This window comes from Mizuhopecten yessoensis, unplaced genomic scaffold (assembly GCF_002113885.1).
Source record: "Mizuhopecten yessoensis strain PY_sf001 unplaced genomic scaffold, ASM211388v2 scaffold3431, whole genome shotgun sequence".
NCBI classification, from domain to species: domain Eukaryota; kingdom Metazoa; phylum Mollusca; class Bivalvia; order Pectinida; family Pectinidae; genus Mizuhopecten; species Mizuhopecten yessoensis.
Genome location: NW_018405041.1, coordinates 268,358 through 278,357, shown reverse-complemented (window position 1 = coordinate 278,357; position 10,000 = coordinate 268,358). Strand labels below are relative to the sequence as shown.

The 10,000-nt window shown below is 39.9% G+C and overlaps 1 protein-coding gene across 2 annotated transcripts in view; it reads left to right on the top strand.

Annotated features, from left to right (window-relative positions):
- The first annotated feature begins 5,074 nt into the window (after positions 1-5,074).
- Positions 5,075-10,000, top strand: part of LOC110447485 (NFX1-type zinc finger-containing protein 1-like) — a 12,080-nt gene continuing 7,154 nt past the window's right edge. The window contains exons 1-2 of one of the 2 annotated variants that reach the window (XM_021493220.1): positions 5,075-8,538; positions 9,129-9,404. In XM_021493220.1, coding sequence (XP_021348895.1) covers positions 5,103-8,538; positions 9,129-9,404 — 3,712 coding nt within the window. In that variant the 5' untranslated portion in view covers positions 5,075-5,102. The remainder of the gene's footprint in view (positions 8,539-9,128; positions 9,405-10,000) is intronic. The other variant, XM_021493219.1, reaches the window with a different exon arrangement.

Below are 10,000 nucleotides of genomic sequence, written 5' to 3'. Positions count from 1 at the left end.
AACAAGTTTTTTTGTTATACATCTTTTATTTTATTACGAAAATGTAGTTGATTCTTGTTTAAGTGTACGTGTATATTGTTACGGGAGTTATTATATATATTTTTCAGTTTGAAAGGCAAGCTCGTGCATGTAGGAAACTATTATGAATAAGAAAAATAATATGTACTGAATATATGTAATTTTTACATTCATGATATGTACCTCTAGTATTAATAAGAATATAGGTTTTCTTTATCGATCATAAAAATGTAGGTATCTCTACTGACTTTTCTACAGGTAAATCTTACCTGTCTGAATCCTGGTACAGGAGAAACTATGACTGTCTGCTTGAGGGGTGTGTACTACAGAGGGTATAGGGGTCTGATGTCAGATAACATAGGGATTGAGACCAAGTCAAACTTCAATATATCTACAATATGTATTTCTCCGTTTGTACCAAGGATCAAGGAGGGTGTAGGCTTAGGGCGATAGCTTCCTGATCAGGGTCCAGAGGCAGTTAGTCATGGTAGAGTAGAGCAAAGTAAAAGAGTGTGGGTAGGGGGAGGGGTTTATTTAATAGATACATTTATCACTCATTTATATCATTTTTCACTTGGGGGGGGGGTATACATGCGTATCAATGTGAGGATGCTCACAATCTCTTGTCTCTAGTTCCACATGAAAACGTTATGGCGTTGAGGGAAGATGACGACATTTTCCTGAAATTTCAAGTTAACGAGTCTCCATAATTAAGTAATTTTTTGTGAAACTGGTGATGGGGAATGGTAGCACACACAAAATCAAGTGAAAATGTTTGCTTTAAAGTAAACGTCTCTGACCGTTGTCAGACTTTTTATAGGCAACACCACATTAGATGAGTAGCAAAACTACATAACATTTTGTTTGTCTGTGCTCAATACATGTAAGTGTAAGTGCTACAATATTTCATATTTTGTCATACATGTACGTAGCCTCATCGCCTGGTTCAAGTTCAAGTTCTTAATAACTTTGAGTCGTTCGACCCACCAGTTACAAAGTAACAACATTTGTGATATTAACTGTGCAAAATACAAAATAACAGTACAAAACATTACACACACTCACAACACAAATATAAGTGAAACTATACCTATTTATGATAATTATGTTCCTCTCGAATTTGCAAATTTTATATATTTCCCTAATTTCTTTTGTAGTTTTCACACTCAATAAACCTTTCAATTTTAATATGCTTGGCTTTTTAATATAATAAGCTTTCAATTGCTCGCAAATCAGAATGACTTGGTCTTCAACATCATACACACTCGACGATTCAATGTTTTGATATCGCCTTTTTCTAATTTTAAGTTATGAGGAGATTTTTCTTTTGATTTCTTTCAGATTGTATGGGTTTACGCAGGTCGTTTTGTAGATCAAAATGATCATAAATATATCTATAAAAAAAATCTTTTGAGAATATTCTATTTTTTCTGCACATTCTTCTCTAAAAATATCAATAAACCTTTCTTTCTTTAATCAATTAATCTTGTTGTCGTTAATATAATATTTCCAAATATACCCTAGGCCAGGTTAATCCCAGCCTCTGATATATACTGTCCACTGTGTAACTTGCTAAAGGCGCTAAGTGGTACTAATTGGTCAGCTGTAAAAGGTCAATTATCTTTTTCATTGAACCATGTAAGTTCATAGGTACACTAGCCCGGAACCGCTTGACTGATTTTTGACACCTTTATAATTACCACACACAGAGAGGGCACTCCGTTAACAAACTTACTTAAAAAATACAGAGACGTATTGTAATATATACGTCTCTGCTATAGACAACAAGGAATCACACTCTATTTTCTCAGGAACTCAGTCACATGATGACAATAAAGTTATCTTCATAATGATTTTTTTAATGATTACTGAAAAATATCATCATTTTCAATAATCTGATATGAAAAGTTTGTTACGTATTAGGGTTAGTATTCAACCTTGCTCGCTGATAACAGAACTCATGATAGATTATTTAAAAAAAAAATAGATTAGTTTTAAAACAAATCATCTACGTGAGAAGTTAAATATCCTAATAAGGGACATATTATTTTTTATTAAATTAGGAATTCCAAGTTAAATATTAGTTAGCCTCGGTTAATGCACTGTTGTGAAATGAAATTGTGCCTGGGGCTGTCATTTCCTGATCGAGGGACAGCGAAAGTATCTTACCTGTAGGTTTTTACCTTGAACTGATTTACCTGTATACAGCTGTACGTGTTGATAGACAATAAACTGGATTAATTGACATGGACTAAATTGCCTTGAAATCACAGAATGTGAACTTGATCAGGTACAGCACATCAGAATCCAAAGTGACCACAGGTGAATGGTCAATGCATTATCACTGCCTAGATTCTCAGGTATATAGATATCATATTGAAAGAAATGTATCTGTCAGCGGGTGGTCATGTTGCCCTAACAACCTTTATAACGGACACTAAAGTTGTTTATACCTTAAACAAGGGACAGGTCATTACCACATGGCCAGCGGTATACCTCTTATTTAAATTACCCCTAAGGCCGAGCCGCTGGTGTGGGGAACACACAGTAGGCCCATGGAAGGAGGGCTGTTACATCCATGTATATGTAAACCGTCATTTTTGTAGTTTATTTTTCCTTCAGACTATTATGATAGTTGGAATAATTTTCACGTAATGCGGTTTATGTGTGTTTTTTTACAATTCGTTTCGACAAATATATATTCCGTAAAATTTTCGACCGAACGTTTCACAAACGCTTTTTAAATGGAAAGATGTAGACGCAAGTGCTACGGAAACGATACGGAAGTGCTACAGAAACGCTACGCAAATGCTACGGTAATGGTACGGAAGTACTACGGAATGCTACGCAAGTAATACGCAAGTGCTACGCAAACGGTACGGAAATGCTACGCAAATGGTACGCTGAAAGTGGAACAGCGAACGTGTACGGGTCTGTATGAGGGGGTATGGTGTATGAGGCGATGTGTTATATGAGGGGGTATGGTGTAGGAGGAGATGTATTATATGAGGGGGTATGATGTATGGGGAGATGTGTTATATAAGTGGGTATGGTGTATGAGGCGAAGTATTATATGAGGGAGTATGGTGTAGGAGGAGATGTGTTATATGAGGGGGTATGGTGTATGGGGAGATGTGTTATATAAGAGGGTATGGTGTATGAGGAGATGTGTTATATCGGGGTGTATGGTGTATAAAGAGTTATGTTATATGAGAGTGTATGGTGTTTGAGGAGATTTGTTATATGAGAAGGTATGTTGTATGAGGAGATGTGTGATATCAGGGTGTATGGTGTATAAAGAGTTATGTTATATGAGGGTGTATGGTGTTTGAGGAGATTTGTTATATGAGAAGGTATGGTGTATGAGGAGATGTGTGATATGAGGGGTTATGGTGTATGAGGAGATGTGTTATATGAGGGGGTATGGTGTATGAGGAGATGTGTGATATGAGGTGTTATGGTGTATGAGGAGATGTGTTATATGAGGGGGTATGGTGTGTGATTAGATGTGTTATATGAGGGGGTATAGTGTATGAGGAGATGTGTTATATGAGGGGGTATGGTGTGTGATTAGATGTGTTATATGAGGGGATATGGTGTGTGATGAGATGTGTTATATGAGCAGGTATGGTGTATGAGGCGAAGTGTTATATGAGGGAGTATGGTGTACGGGGAAATGTGTTATAAGAGGGGGTATGGTGTATGAGGAGATGTGTTATATGAGGGGGTATGGTGTGTGATGAGATGTGTTAAATAAGGGGGTATGGTGTACGGGGAACTGTGTTATAGGAGGAGTTATGGTCTAAGAGGAGGTAAGGTGCTTATTTTAACCTGTAATCTCACATTTTTAAAGAAGAACACTTTGGTTTTTGAGTTCAAGTACAAAGTCGGAAATAGCATGAGGTCTAGATTCAATGTATTTACTTTTGATGTAAATGCTTATGACAAAGTCTTGCTGTAAAGAACAAACACGCTTATCTTTGTGTGGGTAATATAATAGAGCATATTTATCATAATTGTTTGTCCATGTATATTATGATACATTGCGTGTTGTTAATTAACATGTCTGTTCATGTAAGTTTGGTGTTTGTATGTAACATGTTATATCACTTGATGTTACCAAGTGCAACGGAATTATTTACCAACAAAGCGTTCTTGTATTGACGTACTTTCAGACGGAGAAGCCACAACACACCAGTATGATTCACATCCTCACGATAATACGTACGCAAGCCTTTAATCATCTGTAGTGTTAAGATTTGAGGAATGGACGAGGACAGGGGAGAAAGGCGTAGAGCCAGAGGGGGAAGAGCAGGTCAAGGAGGAGGAAGAGGAGGAGGAAAAGGGGGAGCAGATGGTAGAGGAGGTGGTGATGGGGGAAGCGGGGAAGGAAGAGGTGGAGGAGGTGAACGACGGCGAGGTGGAGCACGAGGAGGAGGTCGTAATGACGGTCAGGTAGAGCTCCGCGTCCGTGGAAAACTCGCCTAGGCTTTAGGAAACTTACCGAGTTACAACATAAGGAGCCTTCTGATATTCTTATAGCAATAGCTCACTCCGACAGTGGACTCCAGGAGGGACTGAATGACGCTACACTCAGCAGGGACTTTGTCACACTGTTTCTAAGGTGTATAGCGAAGGCCTGTCAGTGTCAGTTCGCTCCGGCAAAGAACATACAGCTTCTGACTTTGATATACAATTCTACCTTTATTAATACCACACTTCCAGCTTTCATTACAAGAATGATGTTTGAACAATCTCCTAACAGACAGCGAGAATTCAAAGAACCTCTTCACGACTCCATATGTATCATTTTAGAGATCGCCCGTCGGAGCCCTAGCTCAATAACATCTGTCTTTGGTGTAATTGGGATTCTGGATACCGTTTTAAAAACACTTCGAGCGACGACCGAAATCATAGACGATGATTTGATCGCGGCTTTTGATGATTGTTGCACGCTGAAAGACCAAATGCTTGAGGAAGTGCAGAAAAGATCAAGAAGGAAAGAAGGAACCGGTGTGAGACATGATCAGGACGAACCTCCAGATAACTTTCGGGAGATTTCCGTGTTCCCTGAAAAATCTGATATGCAGATGGAAGAAGGTCCATTCCTGCGTAGGAACATCACAGAAGGAGCTTTCCAAGACCTTGCCCACTACCTCGACGTCCAGTTCAGACTCCTGCGGGAGGACTTTGTGGGACCTCTACGGGAGGGAATCAATGGTTATATAACAGCAGTACAGACTGGAAAATCAAAACGTTCAAACGCAATGCGTGTTTATCATGACGTCCAGGTGATATGCCCGATCGGAACTAATAATGGACTGTGTCATCGAATCTGTTTCGACGTCAGCAGAATGCAGAATGTGAACTGGGAGTCGAGTAAGCGTCTCATTTTCGGTTCTTTGGTTTGTCTCTCGAATGATAACTTTAACACGTTATTGTTCGCAACCGTCGCCGAGCGAGACGCTAACAAACTCAAGGAAGGGATTTTAGATATAAAGTTTGAAGGCCTGAGCAGGAGAACTTTCAATTTTGATTTCAACAAGAAATATGTCATGGCGGAAACGGTGGCATATTTTGAAGCTTATCGGCACGTCATGAAAGGCCTTCAAAACATCAATGAAGGCGATCTTCCGTTTGAAAAGTACATAATTAAATGCAACACTAAAATGCAAGCTCCCCTTTACCTGAGGCAAACCCAAGATGCAAAACTGGACTTGCGACCGCTCGTTGATGAACATTTTATAGTAAGAAATGTTAGGCAACAGGCACTTCCACCTCTGGCTAAAGAATTCAGTGACAAAGCGGCCGTCGCGAGGTCGGTAGAACCTAAAGGTGTGTGGCCTAGCTCGGAGCTGTTACATCTTGATCGATCTCAGTTTCGTGCGGTTAAGCGAGCTCTTACCAGTGAGTTTGTCCTCACCCAGGGTCCTCCAGGAACAGGCAAAACCTACATCGGACTTAAGATAGTGAAAGCTCTCCTCCACAACCACGCCCTCTGGAACACCAATCTCGAAACACAAGAGCCAGACTGCAGGCCGATGCTTGTAGTCTGCTATACTAACCATGCTCTTGATAAGTTCATCGAAGGCATAAGCTCGTTCTTCAAAGGATCCATACTAAGAGTCGGTGGGAGGAGTTCCAGTGAAGCCATGAAACAGTTCAATTTGAGCAGTATGCGCACCCGAATGCGGGAGAAACGAGAGGTATCAGAGGAAATACATCGTGGAAGGATGAACGCAAGGAACAAAATGAAAGGCCTCCAAGGCGCAATAAACCGTGTATCGGGTTCCTTAGAAATTGCTAGCCGAGAGCTTTTAAACGAAGATGTGCTACAATCGTTCATGGGGAGATTTTACACAGAGATCGTTGATACAGAATACAACTATTTCGACGAAGGGTTTTCAACTCGACAAAGAAAGAAACACGCTGCTATATTGGACTGGCTCAGTATCGATACCCTTGCAGTTGGCGAAAATGAGCAGAACGCAGATTGGAGAGGTGAAGAAGGCCAATATGCTTTTGATACAGCAGCAGCAAACGTAGAAGTCCAACATCAACCGCAAGGTGGGGCACAATTGAACGCCGACGTTTTGGAATTACCTGTAGCTCAAGGCGATGACAACGAAGAGGAGGAAGAGTTCGTCGATGTTATTGATGAGGTAGATGCTATGATTGCTCAAAGGGAAATCGATAAAGATTTCGACGATGTTAATGACACAGACATGGAAAAGGCGGAACTTGTGATGCTGAAGATAAACTTGAACAATAGCAATGTAGCATTGAATGTAACCAACTTGGATGAAAAGGACCAAAATCGAAATAATGGATGGCAGATGCCGAAAAAGCAAAAGAAAAATCTGAAAAAACGATTACGAAGAGAGCTTGGATCATCAGACAGAATGGATGAATCGGAAATCGACACGATTTATGACGTTTGGCAGTTGAGCCAGAAAGACAGATGGCGACTATACAGGTATTGGATGAACAAGTTCTCAGTTAAGATGAGGGAGAAGATCAGAGAAAAAGTTCAAGAATACCAATCTGCATCTGATCAGCACCGAAAATTTGTAATGCATGAGGACAAGGGAATTATCAGACAGGCGACCGTGGTCGGAATGACAATCACTGGGGCAGCAAAATACCAGGCAGTCTTGCAGGAAATTGGTCCAAGAGTGATAGTTGTAGAGGAGGCAGCAGAGGTGTTGGAAGCACATGTAGTCACAATACTCAGCAGACACTGCCAACATCTGATCCTCATCGGAGACCACAAACAACTCAGACCGAATCCAACAATCTATAAACTTGCTAAAAATTACAATTTAGACCTATCATTGTTTGAAAGGATGATAAAAAATGACATTGAACTTGATTGCCTAGGACTTCAACACAGGATGCGCCCAGAAATTTCAAAGATCATGACGTTGATTTACCCGGAGTTGCAAGATCACAGCATTGTAAAGACATACGATAAAGTCAAGGGGATTACAACCAATGCTTTCTTCATAAACCACAGTTTTCCAGAACAAGAAGATGACGACCTGAGGAGTCACTCAAACAGTCATGAAGCCAAGTACATTGCTGGGCTCTGCAAGTACTTCCTGCTACAAGGTTATGAACCAGAGCAGATCACCATCCTCACGCTCTACTCTGGACAGCTCTTTGCCATTAGAAGGGAAATGCCAAAGCAAACATTCAGTGGCGTTCACATTACCGTTGTCGACAACTTTCAAGGGGAAGAAAATGACATTGTTCTACTGTCACTTGTCAGGAGTAACAGTGACGGAAAAATAGGATTTTTGAAAATCGACAATCGCGTGTGTGTTGCGTTGTCTCGGGCTAAACAGGGCATGTTTGTTATAGGAAACATGGATATGATGGCACAAGGAAGCAAGCTTTGGAAAAACGTTGTTTCTCATGCACAGAAAGAGAGGATGATCGGAGAAGGTCTAAGACTTGTTTGTCAAAATCACCCAGAAGACAATGGACTCATCGCCAAAGTACCTGGGGATTTCCGAAAAGCTCCTGAGGGTGGATGTATGAAGCCATGCCAGTTCCGTCTTGCATGTGGCCATACCTGCAGTATGGTCTGTCACGTACTAGACCAGAAGCATGAAAAAGTTCAATGCAGAAAACGTTGTGAGCGTAAGATTTGCACTAACGGTCATAAATGCAAAAAGATGTGCTACCAAAACTGTGGTGAATGTCAAATTATAATGCCGAAAAAGATACCGCAATGTGGTCACACACAGGAAATTCCTTGTCAAATCGACCCTAACTACTTCCGCTGTGAAGAAAGGTGTGAAGAAAACTTACCGTGTGGACACCGATGTGCAGAGGCATGTGGAGAGGATCATACAACAGAGTGTCAGGAACTTGTCCTTAAGTCCTGGCCATCTTGTAGACACGCTGGAATGGTAAAATGCTCCGAAAAAGTCACGAAAGAATGCGTCGAACAATGTCAAGATATTTTGGAACATAAACATCATTTGTCTGGACACTGGTTTAAATGTCCAAATGGTAAATATCTATGAAACGCTTTAAAATTTGTTAAGTTGTGATCTTTCAAAGCAAGGTATATATATAATAAAAATGATCAAATGTCAATGTGAAGTAGGTAATTACAGAAAAAAAGCTGCTTTCGTCCTTCACACGGCTCATCCGGTGTATTTCCAAAGCACAACATCATGACGTCATTATTTCATGTCATCATACTACAATAGCAACAGGATGTCAAAATATATGCAAAATTGATGGCGCAAAAATTACTGTGGCCAGTTGGGATTAGTTTTGATATTTTGATTAAAAAGTCTTCTTTCTCTTCTCTTTTGAACATTGTGACGTCACGTTACTATTGGAGTGTGATGGCAGCGAATTTTGACGTCACGGTGTTGCCCTTTCGAAATAAACCTGAATGGACATGCAATTTTTATTTTACATATATATTACGTAAAGTTGTCTGATGCCAAAGGCAATACAACTGTTACAATAAATATAACCCGTGTTACGGAATGTGCTTCATATTTATCATTTTATCTCGGCAGGTGCATGCATTTTTTTTTCTCATTTGTATAATTACATGCTATAATAGGTTTTTTATTTCATTACAGGACATGTGTACGCTATTGGAGACTGCGGTGGTGCAACGATGCAGGGGGCCTGCCCAGAATGCAAAGCGGCTGTAGGAGGTGGTTCCCACACACCGCGGTCGGACAAAACATTAGCGCCTGAAATGGACGACGCAGCTTCGCCAGCTTGGTCTACTTTTAGACACGCTGGAATGGTAAAATGCTCCGAAAAAGACACGAAAGAGTGCGCTGAACAATGTCAAGATATCTTGGAACGTAAACATCATCGGTCTGGACACTGGTTTAAATGTCCAAATGGTAAATATCTATTAAACGCTTTAAAATTTGTTAAGTAGTGATCAAAGCAAGGTACATATGTTATATATAATGAAAATGACCAAATGTCAATGTGAAGTAGGTAATAATAGAAAAAAAATATAACGGCCGACTAGAAAAACAACCAAGCTGCTTTTGTCCTTCACATGGCTCATCCGGTGTATTTCCAAAACACAACATCATGACGTCATTATTTCATGTCATCATACTACAATAGCAACATGACGTCACAATATATGCAAAAATTACTGTGGTCTGTTGGGATTAGTTTTGATATTTTGATTAAAGGGTCTTCTTTCTTTTCTCTTTAATACACTGTGACGTCACGTTACTATTTTAGTGTGATGGCAGCGAATTTTGACGTCACGGTGTTGCCCTTTCGAAATAAACCTGAATGGACATGCAATTTTTATTTTACATATATATTACGTAAAGTTGTCTAATGCCAAAGGCAATACAACTGTTACAATAAATATAACCCGTGTTACGGAATGTGCTTCATATCTATCATTTTATCTCGGCAGGTGCATGCATTTTTTCTCTCATTTGTATAATTACATGCTATAATAGTTTTTTTA